The 18,764-nt window shown below is 46.2% G+C and overlaps 2 protein-coding genes across 2 annotated transcripts; both read right to left on the bottom strand.

Moving 5' to 3' along the window:
* Positions 1 to 49: 49 nt before the first annotated feature.
* si:dkey-182i3.10 (zinc finger protein 721) lies at positions 50 to 17,194 on the bottom strand. The gene is made up of 13 exons (XM_068584395.1): positions 16,566 to 17,194; positions 15,926 to 16,200; positions 15,650 to 15,719; positions 13,924 to 15,512; positions 8,423 to 8,454; positions 7,877 to 8,180; positions 6,627 to 6,725; positions 5,743 to 5,992; positions 4,737 to 4,807; positions 4,051 to 4,176; positions 3,694 to 3,976; positions 2,609 to 3,354; positions 50 to 2,145 (listed from the first exon to the last, which is right to left on the bottom strand). The coding sequence occupies exons 1-13, from the start codon at positions 16,987 to 16,989 to the stop codon at positions 1,879 to 1,881; spliced, it is 4,536 nt and encodes a 1,511-aa protein (XP_068440496.1). The 5' UTR covers positions 16,990 to 17,194; the 3' UTR covers positions 50 to 1,878.
* On the bottom strand, positions 8,205 to 12,901 carry LOC137790114 (zinc finger protein 431-like). The gene is made up of 4 exons (XM_068584074.1): positions 12,749 to 12,901; positions 11,252 to 11,573; positions 10,270 to 10,332; positions 8,205 to 10,090 (listed from the first exon to the last, which is right to left on the bottom strand). The coding sequence occupies exons 1-4, from the start codon at positions 12,872 to 12,874 to the stop codon at positions 8,670 to 8,672; spliced, it is 1,932 nt and encodes a 643-aa protein (XP_068440175.1). The 5' UTR covers positions 12,875 to 12,901; the 3' UTR covers positions 8,205 to 8,669.
* Positions 17,195 to 18,764: the final 1,570 nt, after the last annotated feature.

Here is an 18,764-nt window from a genome sequence, read left to right as displayed (position 1 = left end):
AAAACAAAACCTTTAATATTTAAATTATGTTTTATCAGTTTGACTCACAGTCACAAAGATTTGAGCTTTAACAAACGTCTTAAGAGTCACAGATACAAAATCGGCTCTTCCGACGCACACAAGGCAACTTTGTTTCCAAAAACTCTTCAATCTATTTGAGATCATAATCGAAAACTACAAAATAAAAGTACTGACTTTATAAATACCAGTTGTACAACTTAATCGTCGTTTAAAACTCCTGAAGAAAGCTGCATACGAGTCAGTCACACTTCAGACTCTACAACCTCGCCCAGAGGTTTAATAAAGAACAATTGATGTGTAATTTCATTGTGACTTGTTTGTTTCTGATCCCTCTAATCAAAGTGAGAGAAAGTAATGAGGCCGCCGTAAGCTTTGAAAACAATCTGGTTAAAAGAGACTATAAAAAGCCTCAATTGATGTTTAATTAAGAGTCTGCACTTCCAACTGTTGTGCCAACAAGTTTAACTCTTTGTTGTAGCACAGCTTCAACCCTTCAGGCTGATCTTCTGTCCTTCTGGACAACAAGCTGAACAGGTAGCTGACCCCAATGTTCTTCAACTTTCTGTCAGACATTTCAAACATCTGACAGTAAATTCTGCTGACAAACACATTCAGAAAAGAACCAAACGGCTCGTGCTGGTTCCTGTCAGGGACCAGAAAGCTGTTGAACTACGGAGCCGAAGAGCAAACTGAAGCTTTCATGTGCACGTGTCCAGTGTGTTTTGCTGCAGTTTCAGATTAGAACAAGTTGCATCAGTGACAGAGAGATTATTCACAGCTCTCACATTGAAACTGATGATATAAATTGTTATATTCTGTAGAGATTCATCATAATCTTTCTGTCTATTACAGTTCAGTTAGCGAGGTCAATAAACACCATGCACACTTTAACACACCTCTTTTCACAAGTTAGACGTGTAAATGTTCCTCTGCTTGTGATATGTTGTTGATGGAAAACTGTATTAAAGAGCAAACTTCCAGCTGTCCGTGTGGTTTTGGACGGTCGACCTGCGTGTCGACTGACGACTTCCTGCGATTGCAGCGCTTGTTTCTTGTGATTAGAGGAAATAAATTACGAGACAGAGAGAAGTTGTCGAACTGAATTCCTCCGGAGGCGACACCAGGCTTCCAACAATTATTACACACTAACAAAGCGGACTTTACAAATTGCTGCATGAACAGGAAATAATCAAAAGTTAACAGTGGAAAAAAGCCTAAACATAAGTTGTAAGCATGTAAATGTCCCGCCCCGTCTGTCTGAACTATGTTCCTTTGACACAGTGATCCAAGAAGTTCTCCCAAGCTGAGACAGTTGAGTTGTGCAATCTTACAATTAATAGTAATTATAAGTTAAAGTGCAGCGCTGATGCAACCGGTTAAAACTCCTTTATACAAATAAAAAAAGTCTTAAAGGGTATTTCCTTTCCTGTCAGGATGCCTGTGTGTACTCTGATGGCTGCATTTAGTCTTTAGTGCAACGTGAGCACCAAATATTTGAGTTCCTACCGCCGTCTGTCATTCAGAAGCTTTCACCTCTGAAGCTTATTCAAGCTGCGTTACCAACTTCTCTCACTGCAACTCAGGTGAATGTCTTAAACTCAAAACATTACAGCCTCTCAAACCAATTTCTACATCCACTAAATGGTAAATTTAGGGCACACATTGAAGCCCTGGTTCATATCTCTGACCATCCTCTTACCCAGACAGACTCCATTTGATTTGGGCCGCTGCAACAGTCACACTAACCTCATTACCATCCGTCCTTCAAGCCAATAAACTGTCGGTCCATTTCTATAAAACCATCATCACGGAGCGCCTCCTGCTGACGAGAGTTGGGAGGGTTTAAGAGTTCAGTTTTCAGACGTAGAAACACTTGTGGTCCTTCAGGTTCCTCAGGTAGGAGAAGCTCTTGCCACACTTGTCGCACATGAACTGCTTCTCCCCGGTGTGTATCTGCTGGTGCGCCTTCAGGCTGTTGCCCTGGTTGAAGCTGCGGCCGCATGTGTCGCAGCTGAACGGCTTCTCCCCCGTGTGGATGCGCTGGTGTCGGTTCAGGTTCCCCGTGTTGCTGAAACACTTCCCGCACGTGACGCAGCTGAACGGTTTCTCCCCGGTGTGGACGACCTATCGAGAGAGAAACTGTAACTGGATGTAATTTACTTTTTTTTTTTTTTACAAATGAGCATCACGATGTAGATATTTTGCATCCTTATGAACCGTCTATTGTTGTCAAATCAAAAACAATTCAGAGAGCAGCGCTGCGACGGACACGGGGAGGAAATCGGTATCAAAAGAAAATTCAATGTGCAAGAAAACTGGTGAGCGCCAACAACTCTTTAAATCCCTCACACGCGCAACTGAACAAATCTGTTGGTACGAGTGTTTTTGTTCTTTATTTATTCAACCAGCATCATGTCAAATGCTAATAGGAAGTGTTGCATCTGTAACACACACAAAAGAGTAACACCAGCAGCTGTTTTTCAATTACAAACAACTAATCCATCATTTTAAAAGCCACCAACATGAATCTTTAAAAACAAAAAGTCTGCCTCAAAGTTGTTAAAAGCAATATTTCATGCAAACCCACCTGATGCGATTTGAGGCTGCTGTGCTGCGTGAACATGCGGCCGCAGATGTCGCAGGCGAAGGGCTTCTCCCCGCTGTGCGTCTTCATGTGGATCTTCAGGTAGCTGGACGACTTGAAGCTCTTCCCGCACAGCGCGCAGCTGTGCGGCCGGTCCACCGTGTGGTGCTGCTGGTGCGAGCGCAGGTCTGTGATGGAGTTGAGCCGCCGGCCGCAGAGCACGCACGTGCACGGGATGGCCGCCGCGTGCGTCAGCAGGTGCTTGCGGAGCGAGTCCACGCAGGCCACCGCGACGCCGCACGCAACGCACGCCAGCGCTTTCCGCTCGCCCGAGTGCATCTTCTGGTGCATCTTCAGGGCGCTCTTCTGGATGAAGCACTTGCCGCACGTCTCGCAGTTGAAGGGGCGCTCGCCGGTGTGGATCCGCTGGTGGCCCTTCAGGGTGTCGGCCTGGTTGAAGCTCTTCCCGCACGTCTCGCACCGGAACGGCTTCTCGCCCGTGTGGATGCGCAGGTGGCGCTGCAGGTTGCCCTGTATCGTGAAGCTTTTTTTGCAGTACTGGCAGTTGTAGGCGCGCTCCCCCGTGTGCACCATCTGATGCATCTTCAGCCCGTGGGCTCGATAGAAGCTCTTGCCGCACTGCTCGCAGCAAAACGGGCGGACCTCGGCGTGAAGGCGCTGGTGGTTCCTCAGCAGCTGCTTCAGGGTGAAACCCTTCCCACAAACATCACAGGTGTGGGGTCTCTCCCCTGCATTTGGGAGCAATGAGTATTGTAAGTGTGACATAATGTGCTCCACTTGAACATTTGTAATGAATATAAATCAAATGACTGGATGTCATGTGAAAAGGGTGTCTCGCACCGACCAACACAAAGACAGCTATCGTCTGCTACGCAGATCTGAGCTTTTTCGGCTAATTGTTTAGTTTTTAAGGCACTTTTGAGTCTCACGGCTCTCAACACCGGCCTTTTCATCAACCCTCAGTACACTGATGAATGCAAGTCCATTACATAATAATGCAGAGGGCCAGAAACAGACGAATGAAAACCTCACTGTGTACTTCCTGCACGCCGCATCGCCACACTCACCCGTGTGCAGCAACACGTGCGCATTGAGGCTCCGCTGGAAGGAAAAGCCTCTGCCGCACTGAGAGCAGTGGAAGGGCTTCTCGGCGTTGGCCCCGTGGACGGCCTGGTGGGCCTTGAGCTGCAGTAGCTTGGTGAATGTTTTACGGCAGTGTTTGCAGCTCAAAGCTTGCTGGCTCTGATTCTCCCGCTTTGCTCGACCACGATGGGGCTTCGTGGGCTTTGTGACACGTTTAGGTCTGGTGGTAAATCCTGGGTCGCCGTCGTCCGGATCTTCTGGCTCCAACTAACATAAAAGCAAAATGCACGTGTCTTCTTTCTTCTTTAACAAAAAACAAAACACAGAATATGAATTGGTACCTGGTAGTCCGGGTCGTCGTCGCCATCCCGGTCTGGATCGTCTCTGTACGGACCGGAGTCACAGGACGCCTGGTCAGCGAACGCCTCCAGTCCTTCCTCCTTTATTATCACGGGTTGGACACAGTCCTGAGCGAATGTGGACATATTTAAGAGTCAAAACATGTTGTCCAGGTAGCCTGAGGATACTCAGGATATGAACGCACCGGTCCACTAACATTCGTTTCATTTTGCATCTTCAGTCCAATGAGAGGAAATCTTAACGCTTCAAGGTCACAAAGAAACTTCAGAGCACGGTGTTGAACTTTGTGGAGGCAGTTTGAGACTCTGCTGTGCACATAGCTGGCTCAAGAAAGAAACTGTTTTATTGCAGCAAATCAATGACAAGAACAACAGTCCCATCTGGGTGGAACAAAGTGTTTTTTACTCAACTGCGGCTCGCCGATCATTTTCAAATGATGAAATGAAAACTAGAGAACTATATGTATTCGATAGCAGATGTCGAGTAAATTTAGTGGAGTCTGAACCGCTGAGCACAGAAACCAAAACTTCATCATTTCTGCCTATTTGTTAAATCTTAAATATTAGACTTACTAAGCATGAGCTATTGTTTGACTCTTTGTATTGTTGTTCACGACCAACAGTTTAAAATGTTTCCCTGATCTACAGAGAAGAAGACAGGATTTTACCTCATAGGTTCTGCCTTTCCACAGGTGAACTATCGGCGATCTCTTCACGCCAGCATCCCCACAAGCCACATCTGTTGGAAATCAAAGAGTTGTTCATCAATACTTTTGTGACAAATGATGCTTCAGACGAAATACGCACGAGATCTTTAGCTGCCTGAAGGGAGCAGAGATGAAGGAGACGGCTCACTGCCGTGTCTCTCTTCAGATAGATGAACTAAAAGCGTTGCTGACAAAGTGCACTGTTTCATTATCTCGTGGACATGTGGAAGCTCAAATGCAGCATTCCTCGCCTGCGTGGCAATAAAACACACATGACAATAACTGTTGAATAAAGTCTAGTGGCCTATTCACTCCTGGAGTTCAGATAACGAGGAAGATGAAGCAGTTCCACTGCGGCGACATACTGTAAAGGTCATGCATTCAAAATGTTACTTAAGTAGAAGTAAATATATGAAAAGTATAATTTCAGAACAATATAGACACTATATTACTGGGTTATAATTAAGTAGAAATTAATGTAAATAAAATATAATTATCACTTTACGGTTGCTGCTTAAACTGGGGTTATTGTTTATATACATGTTATTGTTATGTTTAGTTTTATATATACTGCCTTGCAGCTGAACACAAGTATAAAAATACAAGATACAAAGAGGCTGGAATTAGCAAGAGGGCTAATTTACATCTGTAGTCTGGACAGGTAAACAAAACATTACAAGTAACAATAAACATCACATCAGTTTAGTTCACTAATGTTACACAATAACTAACAACAACAAACTGAGGCAGCAACTCGTAAAATGACTATTTTTGTCAATGGAGTCTGATGCTTTGGTTCTAAATATAATGTCAACTTAAATCAATATTGATTTTCCCAGGTGTCTAAAACACAGGAGTACCTCATGCAATCACTTTAACACCATCATGCGTCATGATATAAAAGCAACACAACAAATCCTTCAAAGTCAGATTAAGAAAAACAACCCAGTAAAAAGGATCTCGTCACCTCTGTGGCTCTTCCTCCCCGATCGCTGGCTCTTGACCGTCTCTCCTCCTCCGTCGGTTGGAGTCGTCCCGTCCTCCTCCTCCTCCTCCTCCTCTCTGCCGCTGTGTTCTGTCTGCTCCTCCGTCAGCTCCTCCATCAGCTCCTCCGCCTCCTTCTGGCCTCCGCTGCCCTCCAGCACCAGCTTCAGCTCCGTCTCTGCCACCTCCAGTCTCCTCCTCAGCTGCTCCACTTCTGCGACACTCTGCGTCACCTACAGAGACACGGGGTTTATAAGAAAGCAGGAAAAATGGGAAATGTGACGACTTCATAGTTGTCTGGCTTTCCTTTTTGTCCCCCCACCCATCTCATCATCATTAGATCATAAAAGTTATTGTAAATGCTGAATCACCTCAAACCATGAATATCATATTGTTAAAACATTACAGCACTACTTCAATGACTAATGTCTGCGCCTTCTCGTGGTCATCATCAGCTTTTGAAGTAATAAAAATCAAAGCCATCTTAGTTTCAACACTTTCCTCTCATGCTGAGGTTTGCTCACAGTGTTTATTCTGTTAGATAAACTCTTGCACGACCAGTTCTTTGGACCATTAAGAGCTAAAACGATAAGGCGTTAACTACGCTTTCGGAGCAGAAAAGCAGCATGAGGATGTCTTCTTCATAACGTTGGAGTCAGAAATAAAGTGCATCTCTGTTGTTTTTACTGATTAAGGAAATCTCAGAAAAAACGCATGCGGCTGAACGGTGAAACTCTCGGCATACCAAACGCAGACACGGGAACAGAAAAGTCAAACAGCGTCTGCGTAACGAAGACGAAGCAGAAACTAACTTCCACATCCGTCATGACTTCAGCACAAATACAGCAACGCAGTGAAGCGACGTACTTCTGTTTGCAGCAGAGAGGAACCCTCAAGGAAAAGATGGCAGATCTTGTCCACAGCTTCTCGAGCCAGAGACGTCAGGAAGACGCTGAACTGGATCACCTGATGGGAACAGCACGCCGTTACTCATTTCAGGAGGTGATGAAAGGATGGAGAGGACGTGGTGCAAGAACACTTTCATTTTTTATCTTGTTCTCTCGATTAGGATCGGTTTGCTTCTTACGTATTACTAAATGTCAAATTTAAGAAAAACATGACTAAACCTAAACACTATAATACACAATTCTTATGTACAAATTAGCAGAAGGTAAAATACACCTGAGCAAAGTCCAACATTGAGCACTTCAGTGAAAATACTATTAAATAATATCAGTAATCTCAGCAAAATGTTACTCAAAGTAGAAAGGGTAAATTATATTATATTACACAGAGGATTTGTGTTACTGCATTATTATGTAAACAGCAGGTTAATGTTGTAGCTGGAGCTCATTACATCTGATGTACTTGTGTTGGGTAGTTATATTGATATCAATACATCGTATTTTATGGAGCTGAAGATCAGGAATAAACTAATGGACAATTTCCATGAGTAAATAATTAAAAAACCTGTTAAGTAATTTTAATACTAAATCATCTGCATCCATATTTGGATTTTTTACAAAACAAGCAAAAAAATAAAAATGATCATATTCTTATTAAAATATTTGTCTTTTTAATTTAGTAAAGTTTTGAACGCGGGACTTGTATTATTTATATTTCTCCTGCAGGCTTTTGACATTAGATAAATAGATAAGCGTTTTGTATTTTAGTTTTCAGTGAGTCCTCTCGTCAACGTTAATGAACACGTGACCAACACGTGACGAGCACGTGACCCTCCGCGGTCTCTGGTCGCGAGCAGCGGGGCACCTGTAGCGCCTCTAGACATACAGCAGATAGAGAGGCCCGGGCCTGCTGCCACACTCAAAATGGCGAACAAGATGGATTCTTCTCGGTTGCCAGAGCGACGCGTTTATTATAAATTTAGTTGAAATGAAGCGCTCGACCCGGCTCGGCGGCGCTGGAGAGAGGGACTGGTGAAGTTTAGCAGATGGAGGCTGACGAAGCGGCGAGCTAGCTCGCTCTTCTATTTCTATGCTCAGCCGGCTGGACGCCAGAGGAGGAGGGAGCCGGGGACACCGCGGGGACACGCGGGGAGGACGTAACGGGCACGGCAGTCACACACACGCACACAGTGAACCGACAGCTCCACGTACCTTCTCCTCCGAGGACCCGGGAGTGTTTTCGGTCGTGTATGGCGACACTTCTGACTGTGTTGGAGCGGAGGCGCCGATAACTTTGGTAATTTCCGTCACCGTCGTACTCACCATCATCTCCAAAATGGAGCCTACCTGCGCCTCCAAGTCCGACATCCTGACACCGTCAACGTGCCCGCTTGTAAATGGAGCTTCAGCAATTGAGTAATGAAACGAACACGGCTGCAATATTGACGAAACGGTGAATAAAACAAACTCGTGCGGCTCACTCACAACACGGATGTTCCACTTCCTGGTTCGTGTTCTTCAAAATAAGAGCACCCGGACTTGTTACGGTCCTTAGCCAGTTTAAGTCAGTTAAACCCAAAGTCCAGGGCGCTGTGTCTCTTTGATTCATTTATTATCTGCTCCATGGGTCCATAACATAAATCAACAGTTTCCAATACACTTGAATTAAAGTCTTATATGTTGCAGCACAACACGACTACAAGACCGGATACAGCTCTACCACCTGGCTCCACCACTGTCAAAAACTATTGCACTTACCTATATGCCCTTCTGGAACTTAGTGTGCCACCCTGTGTTCAAATGAAGGAACTACATGTCCCCGTTCATTCAGTGATTCCCTCAAACAATAAACCCCAAATTGGCTCCAACAACTATGAAGAAATAGGGTTGTGATTTAAAATCATGAGTCTGATAAAATGTCACTCATCTCATTCTTTGTATTTAACCTGTGACTTGTCACGGTGCATTTATGAGGTTTTGTGGACGTGCGCTCCCTAACGTCCCCTCAGGCACAGTTGTGTCTCTTGAGCAGCCTCGAGTCCGAAAACCCGAGGCCACAGCTGCCGCAGGAATACGGCCTCTCCCCCGTGTGGACCTGCATGTGAAACTTTACGTGTCCGAGCTGCCTGAACCTCACGCCGCAGACCTCGCACTCGTAGGGCTTCTCCCCGGTGTGGACACGACGGTGCCGCAGGTAGTTTGTGTAGATCCGGAAGGCCTTGCCGCAGTGCTCGCATTTGTGCGGCTTCTCCCCGGAGTGCTGCAGCTCGTGGGACTTGAGCGCCTGGCGGATGATGAACCTCTTCCCGCACACGTCGCAGCCGTACGGCCGCTCCCCGGAGTGGATCCGTCGATGGTAGTCGTACGTGGCTTTGTAGAAGAAGGACTTCCCGCACGCCTCGCAGGTGTACTGCATCCTCCCCGTGTGGATGAGCTCGTGTCTCCTCAGCGAGCCCGCCGTGTCGAAGCCCTTGCGGCAGGTCCTGCAGCTGAACGGCGTCATGTCCACCGTGGTCTTGTCCCGCCGGTAGATGACTCTGCGGTTGCCTAGGGTCCGTTTTCGGATGACCTGCCCGCGCCTCTCGTCGTGGGTCACTTTCTGGTGCCGCAGCAGCTGGCAGTTGTAGAGAAACGTCTTGCCGCACAGGTCGCACATGAACGACTTGGCGGCGCCGTGCAGGAGCATGTGCGCCTTCAGCTTGTTCTGGACGAAGCTCTTTCCGCACACGTCGCACCGGAAGGGCTTCTCGCCCGTGTGGATGCGAATGTGCCTCTTCAGGTTGTGCTGCAGGGTGAAGCCCGCGCCGCACGTCTCGCACGTGAACATCTTCCCCCTGTGGACGGACTGGTGCGTCCGCAGCGACCTCCTCCGAGTGAAAGCTTTGCCGCACACCGCGCACTTGTACGGGTGCTCGCCCGTGTGGACGCTCTTGTGGCACTGCAGCGTGAACGCGTACCGGAAGCTCTCCCCGCACTCGGCGCACTTGTGCGGCTTTTCCACGGTGTGCACGACCCGGTGGGCCGCCAGCGCGTGCTTGGTCTTGAAGGCCTTGCCGCAGGTTTGGCACACGAAGGACCTCGCGTCCGTGTGGACGAGCTGGTGGGTCTTCAGGTACATTTTGGTCTTGAACGTCTTCTCGCAGAGCCGGCACTGGAAGGCGGCGTACTTCCTCTCCTCGTGCCGCAGCAGGTGGTGCTCGAGGGTCGCCGCAGTCCGGAATTTCCTCGGGCACTGGTCGCAGGCGAACGGCCGCTGATCCTTGTGGGTGTTCGCGTGCTTCGTCAGATGAAGACGCCGGTTGAAACTCTTGTTGCAGACTTCGCATACAAAGGACTTCCCTTTGCTCTCGACCGCCGCCGCTGCGTTCTGGCTGTCTGCGTTTTGGGATTCTGTCGTGTCTGTCGGGGTGTGATCCTCTGCAGTTTCTAGACGGAGGAAAAAGTTGATATCAAAATTGTCACACAGGAGTTCAAGAGCCCCGAAAGAAAGCTTTAGGAGGTCGGAAGACTAGAACGTCCAGATGTACACTTTAATAAAACATGTTTTCTATTTCTCTTCATGTATTACTGTGGTTTACTTCCACATAAACAACTTGAAATCTCACCTCGTCGTCTGGCTTCTGAGGACTTGGCTTCATAATTCACCTCCTTCGTTGTCTCGCCAACATCTGAAGAAGAAGAAATAACAGTCATCAGTCAGTTAGTCAACTAAAACGCCCACAATAATGATTATATGCTGTCTGGGTCAACTTTTCCTTTAAAACCGGATGTAAATAATATTTTCTGGTGTTGTGACATCATCATGCTCTTAATCATTGCTGCCAATAACATTGTTTTCTGTCACGGGAAATGAAACTAATAGAAAGTAGTAATTTCCCTTTTGTAGCAATGTGGTTTAATGAGTTGTTTTCCTGTGTTCTTTATGGAAATAAATATATACATAATTTAAAGTACTATCCATAAAGAATTTGATAAAGTTTCATCCAGTTGAGGTTGTGTATATTTACAGCATTTCACTTTTTAAACTTACATTTGTTTAGCCCATTGTGTTTGAGAGTTCATCTTCAGTATTTATTTTGTGTAATATTATCATACTATATGAAATATGTTCCATGAATCAAAATAAACTGTTTCAAAATGTTAAACTCACAGCATGATGTACTGCTTCGTCACATCTTTTAACACTTTTCTGCATCTGTGTGTTTGTACTCATAAAGTATATTTGTTATTTTGTGATATTAAAAACAGACATCAGCTCCAGGCAGGAAGTCCTGCGCCTGCAGGAGGCCATATTGGTTTTCCTGGGAAGGCGTGACCCTCCCTTCTCTGCCTCTGATTGGCTCAGCCAGATATCCTTAACCGACCTCGTGCCTGAAGCTCACCAACCCGACCAAAGAAGGCAACGAGCACAATCAGAGGCAGAGTAGGGAGCGTCATGACTTCATCCAATGGAAAAATGAAACAGGGAATATTTGCACTGTTATTTTGCACTGTTATTGTGAACTGTTCAGAGAATCCCAGATGCAGTAATGTTGAAATGTTTCCAAGGAATCCACTTCCCCTCCGAGTGTCGTGCTTGCTGCTCACCAGCATCGTGGATCTCCGCCGTTTCTGTGACTTCCTCCGTCAACGGACCGACTTTTCTTTTCAGCGTCCCGGAGGGCTTCAAGGTGTAGATCATCCCGGTCTGCTCGAACAGGACGGGGCAGCCGCTCAGGACGTTCTCCCTCCACGTTCGGGCATTCTCAAAGTTGTTCGTCGTGACCTTCAGCTCGCCCTCCAGCCGTCCCGCTTCGGCCTTCAGGATCTTGTTTTCGTTGCGCAGCGTCGAGGACAGCTGAGAGAAAACGGTGTTGACCTTTCTCGTCGCCTCTTGTGCCAACTTTTCCACAATGCTGTCGAAATCTGCCTGCAGGGATGAAAATAAATTGTTTACCTATGTTAAACGTGTTCATTGGTGGACACAGGATGTGCCGTTGTCTACCAACTGCTTACCCACAAGCCAGCCTACAAACGATTTAAAACTGTTGAATAAAGCACAATCACAAAACACAGTGCGTTGTCAAATAAGTGTTTCAACTGATAACTCTTAACATATCTATATAAGAGTTTCGTTAAAAAGACAGATGCAATGATTCTCTGTGTGTGTTTGGTTAGATGTTAATTTAGGACGCTATTTTCTGCAGGAGGTAAGACAGTATGTTTATGTCTGCAGATTAGAAACAAAAGAAAATGTAATGCTTATTCATTTACAGGTCCACTGTGTTATTGATCTGTGTAAGACCCATATATTACAAGCACCCACATTCTGATCAAAATATCACATAATGTGCTTTATTTTTTATTTTGTAAGGCAAACATATAGTGCCATGGCAGCCAGATTCACATTTAGGTAGTCACCAGAGATATGATTTAATTAATAATATATGTCCCGTTGGCGCAATGAAACGGCCTCCTTCATAGGTTCCTCAGTTTTAGGAGACGACTCATTCCTGCGCCATCAAATCGTGATTTATTAGTTTATTCACATGTTCTATTAATATCCTGTGCTTTGAAGTAACACAAACTAATTGTAGTGGAACAAAAAGTACATTATTGACCCGTAAAATTTAGTATGTAGAAGGAGAAAGTTTCATAAAAAACAAAACAACACGTGAACTGTTATTCGAGTAAAGTGCGAGTACTTCAACATTGTACTTCAGTACAATACTTTAGTACAGTACTAAAGTACGTACAGTACGTGTGGGTCCTGAGTTAGGCCCGTGACGTGCCACTGATACAAACTAGTGAGCGGGACGAGTTATCTTGAGCACTCAACACACCTTCTTATCACTGCGCAGCATACCAGACGCCATTTGTAAAAATATATATATATATATATTTTAAAAACTAAACAATGTAAAAGAAATATACATAAGAGCCTAGACCAATATTCAACCACCAATAATTAGGTTATTGGGGACTAAGAACCTATGTTACGGCTAGAAATGACAGCTCGACATCTTTGTTACGCTACGAGATTTCTTTCCGGCGGTCCCATCTCCCCACCGACAGAGTTTCTGGCCGCTCAACACGTTGACTGACCTCACGTCTCTTGTCGGCACCCGTAGTTAATTTTTCTTCTTTGGAATTTCTGATGTCAACAGCGGTCTTAATGGCTGTCTGAATGATGACTTTGGTTTCTGAATAAAACACGAAGTTTTCTGACATTTTTACTCTCAAAGCTAACAGCCGACTCTTAACAACAGTGCTGGTAGACGGCAGCGCCGTTGATTCCGGAAGTGGAAGTGGCACAAAGGTCGTCATATTTCAAAATAAAACTCTTGAAAGTTGCTTCGCTTGCGAACGTTCTTTTATTGCAATAACGAGAAAATATTAGGACTTTATACACATAACTCGACATAAGAAAGTAATTTTACAATTTATATTCTTCTGTTTGAAAATAATTACATCTTAATGGCCCTTTGTTAAATATTACGCATAAAGGAAACATAAATTAATAGTGATTAAAGAAATAAAGTTAAAAAGCCATTCAAAAATGACCTCAAACTTCACCTAAGCACCAACTCAACTATAGAAGTGAAATTGTTTTAGCTGCTGAACATTGTCATAACATTTTTATTTTAATCAGGAAGCTGGCATCTTTGCTGCATTTGTCCCCTTAAAAACATTTCTATAATCTCACCTCGACATTTGAGGCTTCACATTTTGCCATGTTAAATGTTTTTTCCCAGAAGTATGTATTTTTAAGAAACTGAGGTTATTGAGACAAATTATATATATATATATATATATATATATATATATATATATATATATATATATATATATATATATATATATATATATATATATATATAAATAAATGCCATGAACAATGCTGCTAATCTTCACTGTCAATAGTAGTGCTGCAGCTACTTTTCTAATCAATGACTTTATTAATCACTGTGGATAAATCCCTAGCCTGTCACGACTAAGAGCTACCAGAGGCTTGACGTGTCTAAACTCCTAAATTGACCAACAACCCAAAACAGAAGCTATTAGTTTCCAACAAGGGGAACCGAACCTCCCTTTGCCACGATGAGGCGATCAAAACTAAGGAAACATATCTCCTGTCAATAAGATAGCAAGTTCATTTTGTGAATTGTACCAGCTCCTGACGACAGATTATGAAGATGAAACTAAAGGCACAGAGCCACACGCACACCATTTTGTTTCCCTTAATACAACACAAGTCCTCCCGTTTGCTTGTGCGCTTACGGCCCGTCGCAGCTGTGCTTCTTTAGCTGCCTCGAATCCGAGAAACCCCGGGAGCACTGCTGGCACGAGTAGAGCTTCTCCCCCGTGTGGATCTGCATGTGGGACTTCAGCTGGTTGGACTGGTGGAACTTCCGGTGGCAGTACAGGCACTCAAACTGCTTCTCGCCCGTGTGGATCCGCAGGTGCCTGTAGAAGTTCCCGTCCGTTCGGAAGGCCTTGCCGCACTGGTCGCACTTGTACGGCTTCTCGCCCGTGTGGATGCGCTCGTGCTGCTTCAGGCTGCCGGCGTGGAAGAACCGCTTGCCGCACACGTCGCAGACGAAGCGCTTCTCCCCCGCGTGGCTCCTCTGGTGGTAGCCGAAAGAATACTTGTTGTGGAACGACTTCCCGCAGATGCCGCAGTTGAACTCCTTGTGCTCGCTGTGGCCCCGCTCGTGCAGCTTGAGGGAGCCCGCGGCGCTGAAGCCTCGCAGGCATATTTTGCAGCTGAACGGCTTCACCAGCGACTTGTTACGCTTCCGGGTCTGGAAGAAGCGCGGCGTGCCGTCAGCATCCTCGCTACGGTCCGCGTGCACGTACTTCTGGTGGATCAGCAGCCTGCAGTTGAAGAGGAAGGTCTTCCCGCACAGATCGCACATGAACGGCTTCCTGGCGCCGTGGATGAGCATGTGGGACTTCAGCTTGGTGTTGTCCGAGAAGCTCTTGCCGCACTCCTGGCAGGTGAACGGTTTCTCCCCCGTGTGAATGCGGAGGTGCCGCTTGAGGTTGTTGTTCAGGCTGAACCGGGCGCCGCAGATGTGACAGGTGAAGGGTTTCTCCCCCGTGTGCACCACGCTGTGCCTCTTCAGGGCCGTGCCGGTCCGGTACGACCGGTTGCACACGGTGCACGTGAACGGCGTGACGCCCGTGTGCTTCCTCTTGTGCACGGTCAGCGAGTGGGCGTACTTGAACGTCTCTTCGCACATGCCGCACTTGTACTTCTTCGAGTTGGAGTGCACAATCTGGTGGAAGCGGAGCGTGTCCTTGCTCTTGAACTCCTTGCCGCACGTGGCACAGCCGAACGGCCGCTCCTCCGAGTGCACGGCCATGTGGCACCTCAGCTGCACCGACGTCCGGCACGTCTTGTCGCAGAGCTGGCACTGGAACATCTGCTTCCACTTCTCGTGGCGCAGCAGGTGGTTTTCCAGGGACCGCTCGATCCGGAAGGTCTTCCCGCACTGGTCGCAGGCGAACGGCTTCGGCGGTTTGGACCGCTGGTGGCGCCTGAGGTGATTCTGGAGCGACTGCTCCTTCCGGAACGACCTCTTGCACTGGCTGCAGGGGAAGGGCAGGGGCGCTTTGCTCGCTTTGTGGCGCGAGAGGTGATTTTCCAGAGACTTCTTTTCCAGGAAACTTTTGTCGCACTTCTCGCAGGGCAAAGGCGTCTTGTGGATCTTCATGTGTTTCTTCAGGTCGCCCTTCCAATGGAATGTAGCGCTGCAATGCTCGCAGGAGAACCGCTTCGCCGTCTGCGAGTCTTTTTGGCTAACCCTCCTCCCCGGCAATCCAGCTGTCTTGATTTGTTTCTCTTCGGTGATGTCAGTGCAAACTGAAAATACAAGGGAAAAAAATTCATGTATTTTTGTTTTCTTCCCCTAAAGACAATTTTCTACGTATTCAAGGTCCTTCCAGAACTTTAATGTTGTCACTTTATTTTCTACGCAAGAAGCAGCCGTGTAATCGTACCTTCTTCAACTTTAAAAGTTGCTCTCCTCGTCCTCCTCGGTCTCCCTGAAGGTGCCTCTTCTACAGATTTCTGTGGAACATGAGAAAATAAGTTTTAATTTTGAAGAATGGGTACTAATAAATGATGCACAATCAGCGTCCCAACAGGTTCTCAGAATTGCACTTCCTGTTTATTTACAGAAAGTCAGCCTGAAGTGCACGGACATGTAATACTTGAGACAAATCAAAGTCAGCAGAGTAAAACCCCAAAAACTTCATGCAACAAAACTCTCAAACCTTTTCCTGTGCCAAGTCAACGCCGCTGGTGCTGCTGGAGTCCGGGCTCGGGGCGCCTTGACGCACAGACAATTCAGAGACGGGGGGCTCTCGCGGCACCGGGGAAGCGATGCTGCGGCCGCCGACAAGCACCGCCGGGGCTGCCGCTGGTTTGGGGCAAGTCACCGACCCAGCGGTGGGGCTGGGAGCGGCTCCGGGGCTCTCCAACGTCACCGGGCCAGACGTGGATTCCTTCGCAGCGGCCAGAGGGTCGGAGACGGACAACGCCAGGGCTCCTGCGTTGTGCCAAACGACAAAGATATCAAGCATGTGTGGTGCGATGAAGCGCAGAACTCCAAAAGGTTCAGTTGCTCCAGCTTCTCAAATCTGCAGCGAGGGTACATTTCAATATTGAATATCATTAGAAATCAGACTTTGACGCAGGTGAATGGCAACATGTTGTGGCTCAATCGGTACAGTAACTATACTCATCACAATATGATTGTTGTTGCAGACTGTTGCACACGTGGTTAAAAGATAAATGTCATGACCCTGTTGACACCAACATTTACAGCCCCCAGAAGGTCATAATGTATGTTCATTCAACTTAAAGCGACTGGCGGACGAGTCACGTGACCCCCACAGGGACCGACCGGCTCACCTGTCAGCGCGCACCCCGGCATCAGGACGGGGGTCGCGTCGCCTCTCGGCCCCTTCGGGGTTCCGCCGTCCCCGATGCTCCTCAGCTCTTTCTCCAGCTGCTCCATCTCTCGGCCCAGCTGACCCACCCTGGCCTCCAGCTCGTGCTCCAGCTGCCCGGCTTTCTTCTGCAGCACGTCCTCCAGCTGCTCCACTTTGGCCCGCAGAGCCTCGTTCTCCTCGAACAGCTCCGAGGAGAAGTCCGTGAACACCTTGTGGATCTGGACCACCAGGCTCTTCTCGATCTCCTGCACTTCGACGAACGACGCCGTCTCCCACTGCGCGTTTGGCGCCTCTTTCGCCCAGACGTCTCGGAAAAAGGACACGGTCGCCTGGATGGCGACTTCCACGACCGACGCCACTTCTCTGCCGAACCTCGCCTCCATGTTTTCTTCTTCTTGTTCTTGTTCTTGTTCTTCTTCTTCAGTCAGACACTAACTCGCCGTGTCCGTCAGTCCGCGCGGCATTTTGTTTGAGCGCAACAAGGAACTTAAACCAGTCGGTTGGGCTTGAAGCTCAACACTCTTCTGTTGTGTAAACGTCAGTTTTTCAGTGGTGCCCTACATGGCGGACGGTGCGTCACTCAACAGGCTCCGGACTGCACATCCGCTTCCGGTGTCACGTCCGGATTTCAAAAGAAAGAAAGAAAGAAAGAGAGAAAGAAAGAAAGAAAGAAAGAAAGAAAGGCAGGCAATCAGACAGACAGACAGACAGACAGGCAGACAGACAGACAGGCAGACAGACAGACAGACAGACAGACAGACAGACAGGCAGACAGACAGACAGGCAGACAGACAGACGGCCCACGAAGCCCAATAAGCGAAAACAACTAATGGTGGAGTTACTTCAATATTTCACTGCAGTAAAAGAATAAATGAGATGCAATATGTGTACTTTAATGTTGCAGATGTCAAAGGAAAGACTAGTTTTGATTACATTGTCCACCGCTGGTTAGCGTAATCTATTATATTATAATTGATAAGTTAATTTAGATTTTGTGACCTGAACTAAAAAAGTAGTTACTGATGGTGAAAGATAAATGAGCTAGAGAAATAATATAAAAAATGTATATGTAGTAGTATAAAAGCAGAAAGTAGCATGAAATGTGAAGACTTAAGTAAAGTAACTTAATATTGTATTGCACTTGAGTACATGTACAGTTATATTCCACCACTTATAATTATAATAACTACAAGGTAGCGTGGAGAGGAATAAAAACATAATTACACATAAAAGCGGTGATGTTAAAATCTATTTTCTAGACTGGCCTCTAATTTCAAAAATGTATACTCGCTGACTTTGAAATGTGCCACAGTTGTGTTAATGTAACTGACAGCGTTGGTCCTCAGTGAAGGACCGACGCTTATCTGCTCCACAAAAAAAAACACACACACACACACAAACATGAACTTTTTAATATCACAATCTGTATTTATCAATTAAAAGAAATTCTGTTTACGTCTGTATAGAGCAAAGGATTCTGGTCCTTTTACACACTGTTATCGCTTGTTCTGAGGTTACAGTGATGCAGAGTGGAGGGATGGGAAAGACATGCACAGCAGAACCATAATAAGAGATATGTCATCCATGCAACCTCTTTGTCCTGTGTGTGTGTGTGTGTGTGTGTGTGTGTGTGTGTGTGTGTGTGTGTGTGTGTGTGTGTGTGTGTGTGTGTGTGTGTGTGTGTGTGTGTGTGTGTGTCCTCATGAGGGATAATTTGTAAGAACACGGGTGCATTTGTTATTATTATCATTATTCAATTGTTTATTCTAACCCTAACCCTTATTTCACACAATCAAACTCCAATTGGCTGTTGGTGACTCGACAGTGTGGTTAGCGCTGTCAGCCCTGATTGTCCTCAGAAACATAGAAAAATATATAGATTTAAAAAGACTAATAATCTGGGTAGTCCGAGCTCTGTTTAAAAGTATTTAGTATTTATTCCAGCTGGATGCATCATGTAAACAGAAGACACGTGAGGATTCTTACAGCTGATCTTCACCAAACTGAAGTTTGACACAATGCATAAAGATTAGGACAAAAATTTCCATGGAGCTCAAGGTTTTCGTCTCGTCATGTTTTGTCTGATCAACTGTCCATAAAGATATCCAGGTCATAATGTTATGTATATATATCAGGTTATAATGTTAAATACAGATAC

The sequence above is a fragment of the Clinocottus analis genome, unplaced genomic scaffold (genome assembly GCF_023055335.1).
Source record: "Clinocottus analis isolate CAN_PGR_092001 unplaced genomic scaffold, fCliAna1.0.p SCAF_2, whole genome shotgun sequence".
In the NCBI taxonomy this organism is placed as follows: Eukaryota; Metazoa; Chordata; class Actinopteri; order Perciformes; family Cottidae; genus Clinocottus; species Clinocottus analis.
This window is presented reverse-complemented; position numbering and strand designations above follow the sequence as displayed.